General features: G+C 36.5%; 1 protein-coding gene across 7 annotated transcripts in view; it reads right to left on the bottom strand.

Annotated features, from left to right (window-relative positions):
- Positions 1 to 24,515, bottom strand: part of BABAM2 (BRISC and BRCA1 A complex member 2) — a 444,883-nt gene that overhangs the window by 212,989 nt on the left and 207,379 nt on the right. For all 7 annotated transcript variants that reach the window (XM_032497262.1, XM_032497261.1, XM_032497260.1 and 4 more), the window contains one exon: positions 19,929 to 20,003. In XM_032497262.1, the coding sequence (XP_032353153.1) occupies positions 19,929 to 20,003 (75 nt within the window). The remainder of the gene's footprint in view (positions 1 to 19,928; positions 20,004 to 24,515) is intronic.

Raw genomic sequence — 24,515 nt, 5'->3', positions numbered from 1 at the left:
TAAAAAATGCTCTTGCAATCTTAAATCTTGGGTAAGAACTGAGTTCAGGGTCAGAGAAGGACTTTGTTGTCATGGCTCCTGTCACAGAAGGAAAGCTGTGGTAACAAACGATTCTTATCTCTTTACATACCGCTTCAAACATTTTTGAAAAGTAAAACTGACAAAATGCAGTCTGCTCTCTGCAACATTCAAGATCTGGTCTCTATCAGATTCACCAGTTTCAGCTCCAATGGAAATACCACATATGCAATTTTCTAGCTGAAATAAAATTCCAAGATTATGCTCTTTGAATTCATTTGTGATTTGGGGGTGAGGGGGGGTGTGTTAAACTCCTAAGTAAAATCACAGCCAGATAAGAAGCAGCAAAGGGCCATCACCACTGAGGAAAACTGGGGGGTCCTCGGAGGCACTGAAGACGAAGGAAGATCAGTGGCACTGATCGCTGGCTCCACAGAGAGAAAGCGTGGGCACCAACACAGCCAGACAACACGGCCGAGCTTAAAGAACACGCTAGGTTGAGAGTGAGCAAAATCGAACACTGGAACTTACTGTGTTTCATAAACAGGTTTTCAATATAGTCTGTTTCTCATAAATTGTCTTTATTGTTAAAGGAATAAGGGAAGACCACCTACAGTTTTACCAAAGGAACTAAACCCAAACTGTTTTCCTGTCAAACTACTATAACATATATGAGAAAATACTTAACTACTTTTCAGGAATTTAATCATTATGTAAATTGACATCAAGAGACTAAAAATTAAATTTAACAGATAGATTTGCATGATAGAAAAAAAAAATACAGGGGTGAAATTCAGTGGTTTTGAACCTGAATTTCCCAAATGAACTACTATTTGGCTAACCAAATAGTAGATGAGAGAAAGCATCTCCTTATTAAATTATTCCAGCTAATAAACAGACTGATAAAATTATTGTTATCACCATTTTGCAACCCCCAGTGAATGAATGGATCTCAGAATTAAGCACCAACAGCTGCTAACGTCACAAAAAGAGTGACAACCAGACATTTGTGGGCCTCTTGATAAAAGAACACACCACCACCTATAATCTTGCCGAAGAAATTAAACCCAGATCTGATTAAGCCTTTTGATTCAGCTGCCAATTTGCAGGAAATACATAGGAACATACTTAACAGCACAATGAGTCTACAATCAGCAAAACCTAGACTATAGGAAACTCTACAAGTAAGCGTCCTGGGTTCTTTGACAAAGAATTATAAAGGAAAAGAAAGGAATAAAGGAGGAATCTGTAGGTGAAAAAAAGACTTGCAAAGACATATCGAATTTAGGTCAGACACAACTATAGCTGAGGGATACACACTTGGGTGATGAAACTGTAAGGAATCTCAAGGGTTCCTTCCTAAAACTCAGGGCCATGGTTACTTTTTCTTTCTTTTTTTTCATTTTTCTGTTTTATTATGTAGAACTATTACAATTTGACTTCACATGTTTACTTTTGAAGTAAGGAAGAAGGTTGTGATTGAGATGGGGCATGTAAGGTCAAGGGAGGACTCTCTAATAGGTGACATTTGGGACAGATACTACTATTCTCATCTTATAATTAAGGAAACTGAAGCTCAGGGGGTTTGCATAAGTTGCCAAGGCGACACAGTAAGTGGTGGGTGTGTGGTGGCAGATCAGACATAGGCTACCTGGCTATAAGCCTGAACTCTTGCCCAGGGCTTACCTGTGATTTAGCGCCATTTTCTTTTTTAAGATCTAATTTACAAAAACTAAAATGCACACATCTTGAGTGTAACTTTCACTTGAGAGTAAAGTTCAATGAATTTTACACTTGAAACACTGCTTTGTTCTGATGGTTTCTTAATATCCATATAAAGAGAGGAATGTATAATCTCTTTATGAAAATATCTTTGCCAATGCAAAGCCAAGTGGTTCACAATTTAAGATGAATATGTAAGATACTTCGGAGACTATAGCAGTAAGTGAGCTTTTCCTGGAACTGGGGATGGAACAGTTAAGACGATGCTTTCCATGTGATCTAATGTTTTAGTTTTCTTTTTTTTACTGGTCAAAATTAACACCTCCCTGGGGATTTTTGAAGAGAGCATGGGCATTGGAGGTAAGAGATGACAAAGTATTTTCTCTCCATAGGAAAAAAAGAGACACGCAAGGGGCATTAGAATAGGAGTTGCCATAGATACAAACTTTCAGGTTAGCTAACAAGGGGAAACGCTTTCATAGTGCCCCGGAGCAGGGAGATAAAGACACTAGAAAGCTTTGTAAGAATGAAAGCTTTTCTAAAAACTATAAAGAAAAACTAGAGTGAAAAAGTAATTTGATAACAGTTAGGTTTAATGAAGCTATTTGAAACTTGCCTTAAAGTAGGTTTAACTTTTTAAAGTTTATTCATTATAGCATCTAGGCTTGGATTTGTTGTACCAACCACAGCAATTAGTAAATATTTGTCCTGTTATTTTAAGAATTATTTTTTATCACAATCATAGTACCAGGAATGATAACAGATAACATTCATAGATACCAACTCATTTAATCTTCACAGCTACTCTCTGAAGTAGGTATAACTGTGTACATACAAAGGGGCTCAACTAGCAAGCAGCCGAGCTGGAACACTGACACTTCTGTGTGTTTGCATTTATCCACTGCTTTGCAGTTATTTGGCAGTTAATCTTCCTGCTGGGTCAATCCCACTCTAAATTCCCATGGTTGGGGGGCAACCCAACCTTAATGGAATTTAGGAGATACTAAGAGCTCTCTAGAGGGAATGACTATCTGGATCAGTTCCGTTTCAGGAAGGAAATATTAGAAGTATACTTGACCTATACATTTAACTTGTAACTAACTCTTTGACCTACCATATTCTAAAGACAGCTGGAAATATATTAGGTTTCAGCCTATAAACTATACATTTCTCTAGTTGGCACACAGTAGGTACTCAATACTTGAATGAAAGTGAGAATGAATACATGAGCTAACAATCCGAAACTTTCAGACACATTGTACAATCTGCATAATACCTAGGAAGTAAACGAGATAATCTGTCATGGCCTCTTTCTTCTTAAGTAGCAGTTGAAAGACAGAATCAAAGAAAGGGATAAATACAGGATCCCTGGAAAGAAGAGCAAGGAAGAAAAGGACCAATGCAGGGTGTATGAGGTTGAGAAAACCAACAAAGAGGGTAACGGAGGAAGATGGAAATTTTCTCACTAATGTGTAAGTTTACATGGATATATATGTCTTTATTTTCAGTTTGCAAGGAGTCTCTATCATCCTCAAAGATGAAAATATAATGAAGATGTACCCTTCATCATGCTCCATGAAAAACATCCTCTGAAATAAAAGTAAAGGAGAAAATCAGAGCAGAGTTTTTTAAATCCACTCTTTTTTTTTTTTTTTTTTTTTTTTTGGTTTTTATCAACCCAGTTATTTTGGGTTGCTATTCACTAAAAGCTATAAGAATGTCAGTGTCGAGGCCATATGTTGAAAGTCAACGGGATTCTTTTTCTCCAAGTGTTCTCTCTTTTATTGGCAGGTTTTCCTAGTAAGATCTGTCATCTGGAAGAGCTCATTCTGCACAGTTGATGATTTTCCATAGGTTATGTTTTCAGGCTGAATCATAATCTTTTGTAGCCATAATCTGCTGAAATTCTCATCACATTCATACAATATTTAAAACATTTTGTTTTCTTTCAAAATGTAATATATGAGTTTTCCTCCATCTTCACAATTAAACCAATATCGAAATGTCTTGGCAGAATTCATTATAGGGTGGGAAGGGTAATTAAATTTTAGAACTTAAAACCCCAAATCTACCACAGAGCTGTAAACTTAGAATTTTATGTATTCTTAGCAAAGGTCATCTGCATCAGCCAAGCAAGTTCACAAATGCCACATTGCGTGACTGATTCTGATTTATGGCTAAGATTGTTAGAACTTGTATTTTGTGCCCTTGTGACGCATGTACATTGTAAATATTGTATAAGAAGACTGGAATGCAAAAGCCATAAAAATAATTGCAGGCTATTACATAATCAGAGGTCTGTTTCTACCTTTTATTAGGCTAGTCTCATCATACCAAGTAAAATATATAAACTGAATAAAAACAGACTGAGTTCTAGAAGTATATTTCCTTTTATCTGTTATCTTCAGATTTAAGATTTTAATTGCTATGATGTGGATCATAATGTTTCTTTTTAAAAAATCAGTATAAAATGTAGAGTTCACTTGAATAATATAAGAACTCATCTACATTATCAAGAAAATCATTTTACATATACTATATACACATTTTTTTTTCTTTAGCAAGCAAATTCTTCCTGAGTATACACTGGGTTCAGGACAGAATGCTAGAACGCAGGGAAATACAAAGACAAACTAGACTAATTCTGCCATAAAGAGCTTAAACTCACAAGCAACATCCCTTCCTTCCTATCGTACTGCTTCCAGGGTATGACTTCACTTCCGGACGGCTGCCGTCTCCTCTGACCTGGCTTCTTGCCGCCATATGTCATCCCCAGAGAATCTGAGGGCACCACATTGCCTGTCTCTTGCCTCTGACTTTTTACCATGTACTAAATGAAGTTCAAATCCTTTAACCTGGCATTCCACACTCAACAATCTTGTTTTTCCTTGAACAGAATTCAAACTTGTCTACCTCAAGGCCTTTCCCCAAACTTTCACTCCTCCTGGAAGTGACAGTGGTATAAGGCCACATCTCATGGGTAAGACTTCAACAGGCAGAAATTGTAACATAGAGTATTCCAAGCCAAAGATGACACAAAACCAAGGAAGAGTAAGCAATGTTCAGGCTACCTGTTTGGTGTGGGTGGCACGTAAGGCTGATGCAGGTAAGGAGAGGGATACAGGGATAACGTAACACTCATGAGCTTTCAGAGCCTAGTGTTTGTCTATTGACCTACTTACTTCCTGTAGTGGTTTTAAAATATGTCCACAAATTCCTTGATACTCTTACCTTCAAGAATTGGAGCCTAACTGTCTTTCCCTTAAGTGTGAGCTGGACTTAAACTAATGAAGTCAATGAAGGGAAAGGACAGTGTGCGACTTCAGACACTAGGTCATAAAGGGCACTTCAGCTTCCACCTTACTCTCTCAGACTGCTGGCCCTGGAGGAATTCAGGCGCCATGTTGTGAGGACACTCACTCAGCCTACAGAAAGGCCCATGTGATGAGGACTGAAGCCCTCCTGCCAACGGCCACGGGAATGAGCCATCTTGGAAGCTGATGCTCCAGGCCCAGCTGAACCTTTAGATGACGACATCACTGCCAACATCTTGACAGCAACCACATGAAAAACTTCAAGCTGGAAACCCACAGCTAAGTCACTCCCAAATTCCTAACCCAGAGAAACCATGACAAAATGAATGTTTATTGTTTTAAGGCACTAAGTTTTGGAATGATTTATTATGCAATAGTAAATAACTACAATACTACCTATGGATAAATGTCTACCAAGTCATATGACTTCAGATATAAATATAAATCTTTAAGACAATATTCCCCAACAGTACACTAAAAAATAAATAGCCTTTTAACCTGTGGTATCACTGATACGATTAGAAACCACAGTGAGGACACATCACATTTATCATGTTTTCCAGCATATATATCCTCAGCATCAAGTGCAGTGTCAAACACAGTAACAATCCAATAATATCTGTTGACTAGAAGGATGGATGGACCCTTTTCCAAGGATGTCTCTGAAGGAGATTTTCTTACACACAATAGATTTCATAGCCCCAAGTTTCTTAGCAGAAGACAAGACTAGGCAGGGCAAATGGAGGTAAAATATAATTACCTTCTTATTGAAAAATACAACTACAAATACAGAAACCCATACAAAAAAATATCTACAGCTTAGTGAATTACTGAAAGATAAACACCCTTGAAAGAACCACTTAGATCAAGAAATAGAACTTCACCAGCCACCCCAGGAGTCTCTCCAAACTAGTGTGTGCACAGATGTAGTTTCCTTTCCTACATCCTACATCTAAGAAAGGGAAGAACTAGGGTAGTGAGGCTTAGAAAAGAGAGAGAAGATTAAAGGAGAACTAGATCCAAGGGGTGGCTCCTGTCATGGCCAGGATCTCATAAGCAGAGTTCCTACAGCACTAAGAATTGGCTGCCAGTTGTAGGAACTGTGGGTAAGAAACAAGAGTTGTATAGCAGGATCACGATGATAAGACCCTCAATGTGAACCCATTATCCTTCTTCTCAAATTTTTAATACATGGCACAATAGAGACACAAATGGGATTTTTGAATGAGAGATGTGATGGTGGTGGCAGGTTCAGATCTCACACTTACAAATGAGACAGCACTCTTGCTTTGTAGATTTTAATTCTGGGTAGTTTTATGTCACACTACCCACTAAAGTTAAACTGCCTGGAACTGTCCTTTTATCGTCTAATAACGAAACATCAGATAGTGTGTAAATAAATGGGATAAATAAATTAAGTTGAACTTTTAGCTACGTGCTATCAACTATAATTTTTTCTACTGCGATTATAGATTGCCTGAGTGTTCTAGCATAAAACTTCAGCTTTATGCATGATAATTCTCAGCATATGAGTTTGTGACAATTTCCTAAAATGGATCAACTGAACATTAGAGTACTGTAATCATTCAAAAGGATTGAAAAACAGAAAAGAATAGCCTCATGTTGATTTCCAGTTTTTTGCAACATCAGTGATGGCAGCCAGAAAAGACTGAATCATTCTAAAATTATTGTAAGAACTTGCTTAACTTGTACTTAGGGTGGAAAACAGATCTTACACAGCCTTAACAGAACTCAAAAGTCTTACTCTTTAATGACATAATTGTTTAGAGTTGCTAATAAAGTTTCCTGGACAGGCTGTGATATATTTCAAATGAAACAAGGTTGGATGATGCCACCAGTCTACACATGTGACCACAGGTTATGCAAGAATATGCATATCTGAAGCAGGTTCCGTTCACTGCCAAGTGACTTGCTAGAGTAACTTTTAGAGAGGGGTGGGGGTGGAATGTGTTGACAGGACTACTATGCATTCCCACCAAAAAGTTTCTGTCAAGGAAAGAAATATTTTCATAATTCCATTATATCAGAGGCTAGAAAAAACTATGCTGACCTTTGAATGTGTAAGAATAAAGTTCCATCCCTTTATGTAAAGAAAAGGGTACGCTCCACCACTAGCTTCCACAGTCATCTCTCATGCTGGAGAGTGCATGGGCCTTTGAGTGAGGAGAACCTGAACTGAAAGCCTGTGCCCCGTCACGTACAGATGTGATAGCCCAGCCTAACCCATGAACTTCTCTCAGCTTTAGTTTCCTCATCTAAAAAAAAAAAAAAAAAAAAAAAATGGAGGTAATAATGCCTTCATGTATGAGTCAAGATTTTTCTGATTATAAATGACAAAAACCCAAATCACACTCACTTAAGCAAAAAAGATTGTTTATTGGAAAACTATGGGAGAGGCTCAAAGACTCCAAAGGACAGCTGTTCATAGGAATTAGAGCCAAGATAGAGCCTCAAACTTCAAGGACTGAAACCAAAAACCTCAGCATTGACAGAATGGGTTCTCTCTAAGTCTCTAGTCCTCATCTTTACTTCTTTTTCCACAGTGGCTTTCTTCATTCACACTGTGTAGAGGTGTATAGTCCAACATGGTAGACATTAACCAAATGTAGCCATTGAGCATTTGGAATATGACTAGTTTGAATTGAGAGGTGGTAAAGAGCAAAATACACACAAGATTTCAAAGACGTAATATAATATATACATATATATAATATCTCATTAATAATTTTAATTTTTTTACATATTGAAGTAATGTTTTGAAAACATATTATTAAAACTACTTCCACCTCTTTCTTAGTTCCTCTAATGCGGCAACTAGAAGTTACATATGTGGCTCATATATGTGACTTGCATTTTACTTCTACTGGGCAGTGCTGACCTAGAGACTTTTCCTACATAGTGAGAAACATGGCTGCCTGTAGTCCTAAACTCAGTTCACTCCAGCTTATCAATATTACAGCAAAGAAAAAGTTTTTGTCTTTTTACTTTATTTTTCAAATGTTCTAGGAAAGACTGACTAGGTCAGCTTGGATGATGTACTCAGCCCTAGGACTAATCCCTTCCAGGCAGAAGAGGAGCTGAAATGTACAGCCCTACCAGAAATACAGGGATGTTGTAGGGAAGAGAAGGTGGACATGGGATACTGCTACAAGATGGAGGAGGAGAGATGCTACGTAGACAAAACAATAGACATCCACTGTGCCACCTTAGAGGGTAGCTATCAGGATCAAATACACACATGTGTAGCACTGCCATCTCTATCAATGGCAAAATTCTGACAAAAATCCTTCCCTAAATGCTAGCTGTTACATTAAACCATGTACTCTTTGAATAAATAGTCATTACACAGATGGCAGACATAGAAACCCAAGGGGACAAAGCATGTTGGATTGCTCCACTTGAGGATTCATCAAATGTACCTGAACCAATGATACCTATGCTAAACCCTAGATGCTGGCAGCTTATGACTAGGAATGATTTTAAAAAGTAATTTGTGGCATGGCCAATATGGTGTAGAAGTAAGACCTTGAACTCACTTCCTCCCACAGGCACATCAAAATTACTATTGTTTATAGAGCAACTATCTATGAGAATGGCATGAAGACTAGTAGAATATTTTTCACAACTAAAGATATAAAGAAGGAACCACAACGAGATGAGTAGGAGGAGCACACACGCAGTACAGTCAAGACACATACCCTGGGGCAAGTAACCTGCAAATAGGAGGAAAATCACAATTACAGAGGATTTCCCCCAAGGAATAAAGGGTCTGAGCTTGAAATTGGGCTCCCTAGTCTAGGGGTCGTCACTAGGAAGATGAGCCCCCAGAACACAGGGCTTTGAAGGCCAATAGAGCTTGCATATAAGAGAGCCAAAGGGCTGTAGGTAACAGAGAATCCACTCTTAAAGGGCATGCACAAAATTTCATACATTCTGAGTACCAGTACAGAGGCAATAATTTGAAAAAAGCCTGCGTCAGACCCACCTGCTCATCTTGGAGAGCCTCCCAGAGAAGCAGGAGGCAACTGGGATTGCCCCTGGGAACAGAGATCCTGGTGGCAGCCATTTTGGGGAGCTCACAATATCACGAAGACACTGGTGCTCACAAGTGCCATTAAGTTCTCCCTCTAGCCTATTAGCACCAGTGACTTACTGGCCGACCAAAAGACCAACACCAGCCCTGGGACCCCACTCTAGACCTCACTGCCAGATGCACCTGGACCTGGCAACATCTACCAGCAGGTTTGAACAGAAAAAAGAATTTTTAAAAATGAAGATAGTTTAAGAGACCTCTGGTACAACATCAAGTGTGCCAGCATTCATGTTATAGGAATCCCAGAAGGAGAAAAGAGAGAGAAAGGGGCATAAAAATTTTTAGAAGAAGAAATAGTTAAAAACTTCCCTAACCTGAGGAAAAAAAAACATTCAGGTCCAGGAAGTACAGAGAGTCCCAAACAAGATGAACCCAAAGAGGTCCACACCAAGACACATTATGATTAAAATGCAAAAAATAAAATAAAGAGAGAATATTAAAAGCAGCAAGAGAAAAGCAACTAGTTACATATAAGGGAACCCCCACAAGACTATGAGCTGACTTTTTAGCAAAAACATTGCTGGCCGGAAAGGAGTGACATAATATATTCAAAGTGATGAAAAGATAAAAACCTACAATAAGTATATTTTACCTGGCAAGGCCATCATTCAGATTTGAAGGAGAGATAAAGAGTTTTACAGACAAGAAAAGCTGAAACAGTTTAGCATCGCTAAACTAACTTTACAAGAAATATTAAAGGGACTTCTGTAAGTGGAAAAGAAAAGACTACAACTAGAAATATTAAAAGTACAAAAGAAAAGTCTCATTGGTAAAGGCAAACATACACTAAAGATAAACCACTTTTAAAGCTAGTAGGAAGGTTAAAAAACAAAAACAGTAAAATCATCTATATCCACAATAAGTAATTAAGGGATACAAAAACAAAAAGATATAAAATATAATGTTGAAAACATTCAATGTGGCAGCAGGGGAAGAGTAAAAATGCAGTTGTTAGAATGTGTTCAAATTTAAGACATCATCAACTTAAAATAACAACTTTACATACGTGTGTGTGTGTGTGTGTGTATATACACAATACATGAACCTCATAGTAAACACAAATCAAAAATCTATAATAGATACATATACAAACAAGAGAAAGGAATTGAAACATAACACTAAAGATAGTCATCAAATCACAAGGGAAGAGAGCAAAAGGAGAAAAAAGGGAACAACCAAAAAAAAAAAAAAAACCTACAAAAACAACCAGAAAGCCATTAACAAAATGGCAATAAGTACATACCTATCAATAATTACATTAAATGTTAACTAAATGCTCCAATCAAATGACTGAATGGGTTAAAAAAAACAAAAAAAACCAAGACCCATATGTTTGCTGCATACAAAAGACTTACTTTAGCGCTTACAACATACACAAACTGAAAGTGAGGGAATGGAAAAAGGTATTCCACACAAATGGAAACAAAAAGAAAGTTGGAGTAGCAATACTTACATCTGACAAAATAGACTTTAAAACAAAGACTGTCACATGAGACAAAAAAGAACATTACATAATGAGCAAGGGATCAATCCAACAAAAAGGTAAAACAATTGTAAATCTATACACACTCAACATAGGAGCACCTAAATACATAAAGTAAATATTAACAAACATAAAGGGAGAAATTGACAGTAATATAGTAATAGTAAAGGACTTTAAACTGTTTGCAGATAACATAACACTATTACAGAAAATTCTAAAGATGCTACCAAAACCTATTGGAGCTAATAAATGAATTCAGTAAAGTTGCAGGATATAAAACACATAGAGAAATCTGTTGTATTACTATATACTAACAAAAAACTATCAGAAAGAGAACTTAAGGAAACAATTCCATTTACAACTACATCAAAAAGAATAAAATATCTGGAAATAAATCTAACCAAGGAGGTTAAAAAAAAAAAAAGAACTTTTATTTGGAAAACAGTAAGATACTGATGAAAGAAATTAAAGACAAAAGGAACAAATGGAAAGATATACCACAATCATGGATTGGAAGAATTATTACTGTTAAAATCACCATACTACCCAAGGCAATCTATAGATTCAATGCAATCCCTTTCAATATACTAATGATGTTTTTCACAGAACTACTACAAATAATTCTAAAATTTCTATGGAAACACAAAAGACTTCAAATAGCCAAAACAATCTCGAGAAAGAACAACAAACTTGGAGGTATCACATGCCCTGATTTCAAATAGTACTACAAAGCTACAATAATCAAAACAGTATGGTACTGGCACAAAAACACACATAGATAAATGAAACAGAATAGAGAGCCCAGAAATAAGCCCATGTTTACTTGTATGGTCAATTAATCTATGACAAAAGAGGTGAGAACATACAGTAGGAAAAGACAGCCTCTTCAATAAATGGTCTTGGGAAAATAGGACAGCCAGATGCAAAAAAATAAAACTAGACTACTTGCTCACATCATATGCAAAAAATGAACTTATAATGGATTAAAGACTTAAATGTAAGCCCTGAAATCATAAAACTAGAAGAAAACATGGACAGTATGCTCTTTGACATCAGTCTTAGCAATGTTTTTTTTTTAGAAAGGTCTTCTCAGGCAAGGAAAACAAAAGCAAATGGAAACAAATGGGACTACATCAAACTAAAAGCTTTTGCACAGCAAAGGAAACTATCAACAAAACTAAACTAAAAGGCAGCCTACTGTATGGGAGAAGATATTTGCAAGTGATATATCTGATAAGGTGTTAATAACCAAAAAAGACAAAAGAAGCCATACCACAAACAAAGTCACACAACATCAAAAAAAGAAAAGAAAAGAAACAACCTGATTAAAAAATGGGCAGAAGATCTGAACAGATATTTTTCCAAAGAAGACATACAGATGGCCCACAGAGACATGAAAACATGCTTGACATCAGTAATCATCAGAGAAATGCGAATCAAAACTACAATGAGATATCACCTCAGATCTATTAGATAGAATGTGAGGATGTGTAGAAAACAGTACCCTCATGCACTGTTGACAGGAATGTAAATTGGTACAGCCACTGTGGAAAACAGTATGGAGGTTTCACAAAAAGTTAAAAATAGAACTACCATATGATCCAGCAACACTAACCAGGTTTCTGGGTATCATTCATTCCAACAGTATGGTCATAATGGAAGAACAAAGCTGCAGCAAATGTGTTCAAGAAAGCAGAGGGATCTTCAGAACATGGTAGAAAGAGGGCAGGTATCACTGTGACATTATTTTGTCATAAAACAAGATCAAAATCTAAGTGTCCTGTTAATCTCTCTCTCTCTCTTTTTTTCTTCTAACAGATGACATTCTAATCAAGGGTTACAGGTTCCTTCTCTTACTCCAAATCCTGGGGGGTGCACTTATTTAAAAAGGTTGGGGGAGTGGAACATTGGGTAACAGTGAATACAAATCCCAGCTCAACAAAAAAGAATAAGACTGAAAACCCCCAAGGATACTTAACCGCCTGTTGTGTCTCAGCATAAGGGAGGCAATGGCGGCCAGGGGCCATAGAAGGCAAGGTGTGGGCTAGAACAGTACGTCTCAAACTATCCACAGTGAAGAAACAGTTACTGTTTATTTTGTTTTGTTTTTCCTAATCCTCCACAGATTGAAGGCTTCATAAAATACATAAAAAATGAGTTAATATAAAAAGAAAAAAAATTTTAAAACATCAAAATGCAAACCCAATATTTTTATCATTACAGCCAACAGACATACGATTATTCTGTCAAACTGCTTTAAATGTTTCTAAAGACTATCAATTCTGTACTTATCTTGTCATGAACCAAAACATACATTTGGGGTAGCACTGACTTAAAAGGTTTTGACTGCATCCTTTCCTCCTCCTCATCTTCACAGGTTGATCATTGAGTTAGGTGAGTAAACATGGCAGCTGCAGGTATGAAAACTTCAGCAAGTCTGAAACATGGGTCACCAGGAGCCTTAATATTCACTTTTACATCCTTTGAACTCTGACTATTAGCCTCATTTCCCTCCTCCTTCTCCCCAATCATTTTATTATATATTGTTTCCTGGCAGATTTCTGTTTGTAAATACAATCCCAATCATAGTACTACTCAAAAAAATTACTCAACTCCTTAGTTGAGTATTTAAGGCTTTACCTAGGTCATTACACCTTTTTAAAAAGCTTTTCCTTTCTTATCTCCCACTAATCAGTGTACATGTTCTATGATTTAGCCAAACTAGATCATTCTCGTATTCTCCTAATGTGTTTTCATTGCCACCTGAAACCATGCTCATTCTTTCCCTAGCTTCTCTCTACCAGTATGAGTCTTTCAGGCCCATCCTGTGTCACCTCCTTTATAAAAGTCTTTTCTAACCAGATGTACTCTCTCACCAACCCACTAAAGAACTCTGTACTTCTCTTAGGGGATTTAAAATTTTTATGACTTGCATTACTATTGTGTACGCAATCATCTTATGCCCCAAATCAGATTTTACTTTTATTTGAATTGTAGGTCTGCTGATTGAAAAAAATGGATTAATGATAATAGATGAGGGTGATAAGCTGACATCACCCCTGTCAGGTGCCAGGTGGTAAGCTTACGATGTGGGTAGAGAAAATGTCACCAAAGAGAAAACAGCTCCAAATAAAAAATGGTCAACCTGTAATGAGCACATCCCATAATTCCTGTTACTGTCACTGCGCTACCTGGTTCCAATCCATACTTCCCTTTCTGAATTACAGGTGGCAACACCTCCCCCATAAACAGGCTGAAAAAATAGAGTAAATTCAAAAAGACAATATGAAGGGATTCATCTATACTTGCCTTAAAAAAACCAACTGCATAAAACAGGATTCATAAAACAAGGAAGTATGATTTTTTTCACAAGCTCAGTAAATACTAATCAGCATTGACCTGATCAATCCTGTCTGATGTATTTCTGGGCACCACAGTTTAAGACAGATACTGGCAAACTGGAATATATTCCTGAAGAGAAGTATGAGCATAGTGAAGGATTTAAAAACTTATGACATAAAAGTGTAAAGGACTAAAGACGTCTAGCCTATAAAAGAAGAGAATCTCTGGTTGTTTGAATGTAAGTGTTTCTGCTGTAATGTGATATATGCATTCCTTTTTTAAAAAACTGCATTCTACTAAATTACACATTAAGAATAAAAGGTTTATGAGAAAAATATGGTAAGGCTAGACCTTACCTTACAGTTGCCTATACAACTATGTAACCACAGCATTAACAAAAACCAAAGTAATTCCAGTAACTATTATACTTAAAACGGCATGCAATACTCCTAATAAACAAAGAACTGTTATACTAAATATAGGACTTTTAAAAAGCTACAGGCAACTTAATGAAAGGGCCTACAAAGAAAGATGGAAACTGCTGAGTTAACGGGAAACAGCAGAGGGTCATCATCATTAGAAGTTACAGTGGAGAAGCAGGTTTTGGACAAAGTGTAAAGATGCCAGAGAGGGAGAGCTCTGGATTATTGTCTTGTGTTTTCTTTTCCACAAAGATGGGGAGAAGCCATGCAATAAATACTTAAATACAGAGTGTACTGCAAAATTGAGCCAAGTGGAAGGATATGGAGTGAATGCACATTGTGTGCCATACAATATCCTCCACAGCTTGCTAAGCTCCTCTGCCTTAGTGTCCTTCCATTCAGCTGCTGTTATTTAGTGGTCAAACTATTAATATGCTAGGAAATATAAACTCTAAACCCTGGCAACTTTTGCATTATACTGACGTGCTCCTACTATTTATCAATCATTTATGAACTAATTCGTGTTACTAAAACATGCTATGTAGCAGATACACTGTACTTGAAGAACTTTCAGTATACATGGGGATAGAGTAGCAAAGCAGGTCAACTGACAGACATCTGAGATACAGCTCCAATCTAAAATTATAATTTAGAAGATGGCCAATAGGCACGTGAAAAGATGCTCAACATCGCTAACTATTAGGGAAATGGAAATCAAAACTACAATGAAGATCAGAATGGCTATCATTAAAAAGTCTACAGATAACAAATGCTGGAGAGGGTATAGAAAAAAGGGAACCCTCCTACACTGTTGGTGGGAATGTAAATTGGTGCAGCCACTATGGAAAACAGCGTGAAGTTTCCTTAAAAAACTAAAAACAGAGTTGCTGTATGACCCAGCAAATCCACTCCTGGGCATATACTTGGAGAAAACTATAATTTGAAAAGATACATGCACCCTAGTGTTCATAGCAGCACTACTTACAGTAGTCAAGACATGGAAACAGCCTAAATGTCCATCAACAGATGACTGGATAAAGATGTGACATATATACACACAATGGAATACTATTCAGCCATAAATAATGAAATCGTGCCACTTGCAGCAACATGGATAGACCTAGAGATTATCATACTAAGTGAAGTAAGTCAAAAAGAGAAAAACAATTACCATATGATATCTCTTATAAGTAGAATCTAAAATATGACACAAATAAACTTATTTACAAAACAGAAAGAGACTCATAGACATAGAAAACAAACTCACGGTTACCAAGGGGAAAGGTGTGGGGGAGGGACAAATTAGGAGTTTGGGGTTAGCAGATACAAACTACTATATATAAAACAGATGAGCAAGGTCCTACTGTACAGTACAGAGAACTATATTCAATATCCTATAATAAAACATAATACAAAAGAGTATGAAAAAGAGTACCTATATATGTATAATTGAATCACATTTTTGTACACCAGAAACTAACACAACATTGTAAATCAACTATACTTCAATTTCTTTTAAAAAGCAAATATAATAGTGGAAAAAAGAAAAACTAGGAATAAACCTATCTAAGTAGGTAAAAGAGCTGTACTCAGAAAACTATAAGATCCTGAAAAAAGAAATTGAAGAGAACACAAACAGATGGAAAGCTATACTGTGTTCATGGATTGGAAAAATTAATATTGTTAAAATGACCATACTACCAAAGGTAGCCTACAGATTCAATGCAATCCTTATCAAAATACCAATGGCATTTTTTTTTTAACAGAACTAGAACAAATCATTCTAAAATTTGTATGGAAACACAAAAGACCTCAAATAGCCAAAACAATCTTGAGAAAGGAAAACAAAGCTGGAGGCATCACACACCTTAATTTTAGACTATACTACAAAGCTACAGTAATCAAAACAGTAGTACTGGCACAACAGACACATGGATCAATGGAACAGAATAGGAAGCCCAGAAATAAACCTACACATCCGTGGTCAATTAATCTATGACTAAGAATATACGATGAAGAAAAGACATCCTCAATAAGTGGTGCTGGGAAAACTGGACACATACATGTAAAAGAATGAAATTAGAACATTTTGTCACATACATACAAAAATAAATTAAAATAGATTAAAGACCTCAATGTAAGCTTTGAAAATTTGAAAAATTCCCAGTAGAAAACATGACATAAATCATAGCAATATTTTTTGCATCTGTCTCCTAGGGCAAAGAAAACAAAAGTAAAAATAAACAAATGGTACCCAATTAAACTTAAAATTTTTCACACAGCAAAGGAAACCACTGACAAGACAAAAAGACAATCTACTGAATGTGAGAAAATATTTGCAAAATGACATGACCAATAAGGGGTTAATATCCAAAATATACAAACAGCTCATACAACTCAATATCAAAATAAATAAATAAATAAACAGAACAATTTTTAAAAATGGGCACAAGAACTGAAATAGACATTTTTCCAAAAAAAGACATACACATGGTCAACAGGCACATGAAAATAAGCTCAATATCACTAATCATCAGAGAAATATAAATCAAACCCCCAATGAGGTATCACCTCACACCTGTCGGAATGGCTATCATCAAAAAGATCATAAATAAATGCTGGTGAAGCTGTGGAGAAATGGGAATCCTTGTACACTGTTGGTGGGAATGTAAGTTGGTGCAGTCACTATGGAAAACAGTATGGAGGTTCCTCAAAAACTAAAAATAAAACTACCACATGATCCAGCAATTCCAGTCCTGGGTATTTATCCAAAGAAAACAAAAACACTAATTTGAAAAGATACATGCACCTCAATGTTCATGGTGTATTACATACAACAGCTAAGTTATAGAAGTATTTTACTAAAATAAGTCAGTTTCTATCAACAGATGAATGGATAAATAAGATGTGGTATTTATACACAATGGAATACTACTCAGTATACACAATGGAACACTACTACAAATAATGTCATTTGCAGCAACATGGATGGACCACATTCTCTTCAGTTGAGAAGTTCAGAGATGCACACCTGGGCCCAAGTAGGACAGACATGGGAAAGTTGGTTTATGTCTAACTGTAATCTGTTTTCTGCTATGTGGACTACGGAAGCAGAGGATTTGTACTACATTTCCTGTTTAATTTATACTAGTTTGTGCTGGAGTTCTACCACCCATAAATAAAGAATCCTAACTAACACAGAAGTTTTTTTTAACTGACTGAGTTTTTATGTAAGTCATTTATCTAACCCTTTGACTTACCTCAGAATAAAATTCAGATGCTGAAGTCATGACTCATTTACAGAGTTAATTCATTCTATCCCATGAAAGAACGATATATGCTTATAGTATAATATAAAGCAAAATCATATCACTGAGTATTTAATGGCTTTTTCACTCTAACATAAAAAATTCTATTTGTAGATGAAACAGGTACATTTGAAAATATGAGTGAATGATAGCTTCATAATAGGGTAATGAAATTTCATTTCACTGTAGCAAAATGGTAGGATATGTAGCCAAACTCCATGATATCTTAATAGTTAAAAATTCTACTTTACCTTTCACTTCATTAGATTAGGAGAATCCAAATGCAAATAATATGTAAAGCCGTTCCTAACACAAACTTAGTTTTAAGAGTATAACCAAATGTTCCAAGATTATGACACAGCTTTAGGAACTTTGATCTTAAAACCTTCAGTATGTATTCTGGATTACTTCTGGTCTGCAGGTAGATTTTTTTTTTCTTTAGTTTTGTGTTGTACAGGGTTTCTCTTTTTCTGTCCTTGCTGTTTTACTCTCTTTGTAGGAACTAAAGATCCAGAAAGACATTAGTGCTGCAAGGGAGGCATCTCCATCTATGGCAGAAAAGTCACTTCATTGTACTTTTGGAAGGGAAAAAACGGGTTCCCATTGTGCCAAATAGAATTCAATGTTTCCCTACCTGACTGGCAAGGAAAGTAAGGGCATGATAATATAAAGTCAAAATTCTTGAACATAAAATATGGAAATTTGATTTTGAAGAGAAAAAATTCACATAGATTATGATCTAAGAAGTACTTTTTTTCCTTTGACCCCCAATAACATGAGCAGAGACAACACTAAATTTCAATACCATTCAAACTGATACGGCCCAACACATCAAACAAAGGCACTATAACTGTAAATTATGGATTAAAGTGATTATATGAACAATGTACTCTCATATACTACTGAATTTAGTTTTAAGTGAGGTGAAATAGGGTTTTAACTGGAATACATGGCAATCAATGAGTCTGTGATCTAAGAGTTTCCAAGGAGACTGTTGGCTGTTCTAATAGGACACAGTAATTGCTGAAACCAAATCAATTATGCCTGGTTATCACAGATCTAATATGTATATTTTCCACACCAGGAGTATTGAGAAACTAACACAAATTGCTGACTTCCATTCTCACTTGGACTTTACAACTCTTGGATACAGAGCAGGAAAATAGTCAACTAGAAATCAAAAATGAAAATTTAATGAGGCACAAAGATCCCACGTTTTACTTAGGGGAAAAGAAACTAATAAATCCCTTGGATGGAATGTAAAAAAAAAAAAAAAGGATTCCCTAATCTTTTCAATGTCTATAGTTTATATTCTTCCAGACCATACATAATTCTAATCATTATCAAGATTAATATTATTTATGACTATTATAATACACAGAAAAACTTGTACAAGGATCCTATCTTCTCAGTAGACTGTTATAAATATCATTAACTCTTTGAACATCAAATGAGGAAGGCAGAAATTCTTCTTACATTAAGCCAGAGCTATACCGCCACAGGCTCAACTTGGCACTGAGGTCCTATCTTAAACTGCAACTCAAGTCCTCATCTATGATAAACCTGGGCCTTCATCTTAAGGCTTTCTGTTCAGTACTGGCTGGTTCCCCGGTCCATTCAGTTTCTTTCATACTAACCACAGCCTAGTGAAGATTTGGATTTCACCTCTTCTTCACAAAGCATTTGCAGAGCCCTCCCCAAAGCAGCTATTCCCGAGCCACATCTTGCCTGCACCACATTTTAAAGAATGCTATACTCATTGGCCTAACTCAATTCTGGGTTTCTTCATGACAGTCCGACTTTGAAGGTCCCTGAGATCAACTGCTAACATAAATAAAGAAAATGAAATGCCAGTCGGCACAGCACAGTTAATATGCAATACTACTTAAAGACGGAATACATATTAAGATAATTTCTAAGAGAGTCTTTCATCCCCAAAAGATTATTAACTAAAGGCAATTTTTTTCTAATGTTTAATTTACTTATAGTAATTTTATCTTACAAGGAAAATCCATTTTGAAATTATTTTTAGGGCTACTATTTTAGCTTCTAGGTAATAGTGACTCAGTGGATCTTCATGCAACAAAATTTTTAATAGAATTCATCACCTGGACAAAATGCTGGCACACCATACAAATATTCAGAGTTAAGTAATTACTTTGAAAGCTCATTTATATTCTCATACTGATAATCATAGACTTTTACCTTGAGCAGGTATGTGGGAATATTGCTGAAATCGACCGGCAACTTCAAAAGGAAACGAGCTGAAAATTCACCAGTCTGTGGGGAAAAAAAGATATAATAATAAGATTAAAATCCAGAATCGATTGTGAAGTGACAATTACAGCCAAGGCCACAAGTTCAACCTGTTCAAACTGCAGGCATCTTCAATTTGGGTTTTCTCACATCAAGCAAGAAAAGAAGGTTGAAAAAGTAGGGGAGGATCAAAAAGCACTATTAAATTATTAGTTACTAAAAAGCACAATTAGAATTTTTTAAATCTGCATTTTAAATGTGCAGTAGAATTATAATGCAGTAGTACTACCTTTTTGTTTTTTAAAAGTATGAAAAGAATACATGAATGTATGATTGTTTTAATTCAAACAATAGGCACAGACCTGCCCATTCAATTCATTTGATTTTACTAAAGCATTCAGACCACTTCACTAATACTTAACAACCCATAAGCTAATGACATATATCACCATCCTTTACAGTACGTCTGGAAGTAAAAACAAAGGTCAAACTCGTACCTACCCATATAAACCAGTTACATCAGTGGGTACCCCAAGTAAGAGTCTAATCTCCTGACAATCTGTTAATATCATTATCACCAACTAGTATTTTTCAGTAACTCTTTCTATGAACTAGTCTCTATAGGAAAGATGTACAGAGGTTTGGTGATTTAAAACATTTAACTACGCTTAAGTAATAGCTTCTATTTTTTTCTAAAAGAGAAAGCTCATGTAAAAGAAAAGTTTCCCTCTCCATTTATGATGATGGGAAATCATCATAATTTTTTTTTTCTTTTTACGATGGGAAAGGCTAAGGAATTGCAGTTTTTCCAAGTGGCCTCTGCAGACACCTAGGGGTTCTAAGGAATTCTGCCATGCAATAAAGTGTGCTGAGCTGGTGGGGTCCTGGGGCTTCTAGCCTCTCTGACTGCAAGCCTGGAGTGCAGCTTGGGATTTTGACATACTGGGTTTCACTATGACATGTTGTTTGAATAAAGAACTCTGGGGATGAGTTAGAACTAGTCTAAAGAGTAGATCTCTATGTTTTTCATGCTGTTACCACTAAAAAGCTCCCTAAATCTCCACTGCCTTCCCTCCTTAAAAAAACAGCACCTCAAATTCCCTAAAACACATCTTTAAACACAGCAGGCATTTACAAATATTTTTTACGGATGGGTTGATGAACACACGTAAGGACGCATGCCCACCTCTTACAGAAGATTCCACAACAGTCACCACTCCTTTCTACAAACACCCAAGCAACTAGCTTCAAGGTCCTGGCCCTAATTTTAAAACTCTGACCTAAAACCTTGAAAATGAAAACAGAAATATAAACCTTGAGCTCAAAAGATAAAAATGATAACTCTATCTGCATAGCTGGGTGTTGTTTGTTTTACTGCTTACAACATCTTTTAACTTACATCAACGTCTGGCTAAGGACAGAGCACTTCTTTATCACCACAAGCCTGACCCCATGACAGAAAAGCCAGAAGAGAGAGAAGTGAATGGAAAAAATCAAAGCTGAGGTCACAGAAGACACTCCACCACCAAAGGAACGACAATGGTGACAAACAGCGCTAGTCCTTAGAGCTGAGCAGCTGCGTTCTTCCTTTGATATTTATTCCTCATTTTAGTAAATGGTAATTCCATTCGTTAGTCTCAGGCAAGAAACCTCAGAATCATCCTTGACACAGCATAGAACATCAATACATGCAGACTATTCTCAACTCAGTACTTGAAAGAATAGTTAAGAGCCACCTAAGGATCCATAAACAGCTCCACGTGGTGAACGGGAGGAGATTTGTGAAAGATCCTACTTAAATTCTTACTTCTGTTACAGTCCCAGATTATTAGAAAGGTGTGGTTTTAGGGTTATTTTAAATTCTGAGAGGGCTAACATACCCTGTGAAGTGTGATTCTATGGACCTAAGTACAAGTTTCATTTATCCAGCTGCCATGACTATAATCAAAATCCTGATTTTGTGCCCTTCCTTGGATATTTATTCATTTCAATAAATGGCAACTCTACTCCTTCATTCTCTCAGGCCAAAAAACCTCAGAATCATCCCTGACTCCTATTTTTCTCTAGCTTCCACAATCAAAGCAGCAGCAAATCCTGCTGACTCTGCTGTCAATTTACATCCTCAGTCCAACCACTTCTCACCACCTCCACAACCACCTGATCTGAGCCATTATTATCTCCGGCCTGGATAACAGCCACCACCCTCCCTGCTTCAGTCCTTGCTCACTTGCAGTTTACTGCCATCACTGCAGGCAGAGCGATCCTTTCAACCCACTAGTCAGATTATGTTCCTCCTTTGCTCAAAACTCTCAAACGGTAAGGATGTAGCTCCTTCACAGAGTAGTCTGCAAGGTAGCAACTGACGTTTTGAAAGAGGTGAGGGAGCAAACCATGTGAAACGTACGGGAAAACTTTCCAGGCAAAGACGGCAAGTGTAAAGAGGCTTGGTGCAGGAGCACACCTAGATGTCCAAGAACCAGCAAGAAGGTCACTGGCACAAACAGACACTAACACTGATCTGAGGTCACCCAGGAACTCTCCTCCCCATAGTGTGAGCCATTTCTAAACTCCTGAGGGATGCGCAACAATCATTCATAAAACGGGTGAACCCTCCAATGGCTACTGCATCTCGGTGGGATATTTGCTAAGTCAGTCCTGGGGATGTTAAGGCAGGTTTTTAAAAAGTAACATAGGATTGGAAGAGGCTGAGGAAGGGAGGTGGCTGGACAGATAATAAATCAAATTCAGTTCATTTCTTCATTTTCAATTTATAGAGGTAAACCCTGTACCAATCAATACACAGCCATTTCTACCTACTAGTCTGAAAATGTCAATCTGTAGGTTAAAATGGCAGTCTCAAAACTTTTAGTTTGTTAGACTCAGGGTTCTTAAATATACTTTTGAAAACAATAACAAAGGGAGTAAAATGTGGGATTTAAAAAAATTAAAAGAACTCTTGTACATATAAGGTAATCGAAAATTAATGACATATTTAGCACTTGTACTCATTTGAACTGCTAGTTATTTTAGTCCATGCACTGCATTTTAGCTCTTTTGCCCTATTTTAGTTTGTACAATGTATTTTTATTCTACTGGCTATTTTAGACCAACATTCTTTCAAAAATGCTCAGACGATCCCTACTTTATCCCTTCCTAAAATGTTGATCCTAGAACTAATATAAATTTATGTTTGTTGGCAGCAAATTGTTTTATACAAGTAAATTCATAATAAAAGAAATGTTGATCTCAGGAGTAATATAAATTTGTGTTTATCAGCAACAGGCTGATTTACAACTAAATTCATAACAAAAAAAAAACCTCAAGACTGAAAAGAATTTGGTCTCCTGGAAACTATAAAAGTGCTTTATGATCTCCAACTTTCAAACCCTATTATACATTTTTTATTTTGCCATTGAGAAAATAAGGAAAACTTCATACTCGTTGGAACTAAGACTCAAGAACCCAGCTTTCAGTTCTGCCACTGTGAGCTGATCTTTCTTGTGTGTGAAACTGAGTAAATGACGATTTAAAACATATCTTAATGTAAAATTTGAACCATAAATATCATATGAGGAGCAAAACACACGTGAAAAAAATACTTCTCACATTCTACTTCAGACAGCGACTCTTCCTGTATATTTGCATTTGAAGCTCCAACAGTTACTCAAGCCATTTACGGCCACTCTGTTGTAACGGCTGAAACGTCAAAGATTGCTTCCATAGTAATCTTTCCTGTAAGCTGAAAATGAAACATTTAGATGCAGCCAAGTGAACAGAATCATTTGATCTCTTTTTTTTTTTTGTCAATCCTTGGTCAAACCTTCTGGATAGACGGAGATTATCTGACCTAGAACTGTTAAAATGTCAACTGTTCTGCCAACTGCCTTAGTGGCAATTTTCCAGCATTAGCAATAAATACATGCAGCCTTCCTTTTTTCAAGTTATAGTACATTGGCAAGTAACAAACTAATAAGACTGAGTTTTGGCAATCAACTAGGCTTAAGCTCTTCTTCTGGTAAGAGCAGCTGTGTCAGAGTTCTCTTCTCCTTTTAGAAGAGACAGATATCTTGTGCAGAATAGATTCCAAACCCGGGTTGCCCTGCAAAGAGAAATTTTACATCCTTTCTTGGAGACTGTTCGCTGTCAACAAACAGTCACCTGAAATTGACTGCTCTTAATAGCTAAAAGCTAAGATATACTCAAGAGTGTCTGTAACTTTAGAGCCAGGTGACAGCCCAGCCTGGTAAAGATGATTCTTTCAATGGTCTCTGACAACAAATAGCCTAAACCTGGAGATTATTCCTTGTTAAATGCACTACTGTATGTGAAAAGGAAAGCCAAAGTTGGTCTAATTAGAGCATCTCATACTTCACAAAAACGTTTTCTAAGATATATTATTTAATTATTCCCAAACCCTCTTCAGTAGATATAATTCATTTATACCTATTTTAATGGAAGTACTGAGGATTGAACCCAGTACCTCGTGCATGTTAAGCACATGCTCTACCATTGAGCTATACGGTCCCATTATACCTA

The sequence above is a fragment of the Camelus ferus genome, chromosome 15, assembly GCF_009834535.1.
Source record: "Camelus ferus isolate YT-003-E chromosome 15, BCGSAC_Cfer_1.0, whole genome shotgun sequence".
NCBI lineage: Eukaryota > Metazoa > Chordata > Mammalia > Artiodactyla > Camelidae > Camelus > Camelus ferus.
The sequence above is the reverse complement of the archived record's forward strand: the minus strand, read 5'-3'. Positions and strand labels throughout refer to the sequence as shown.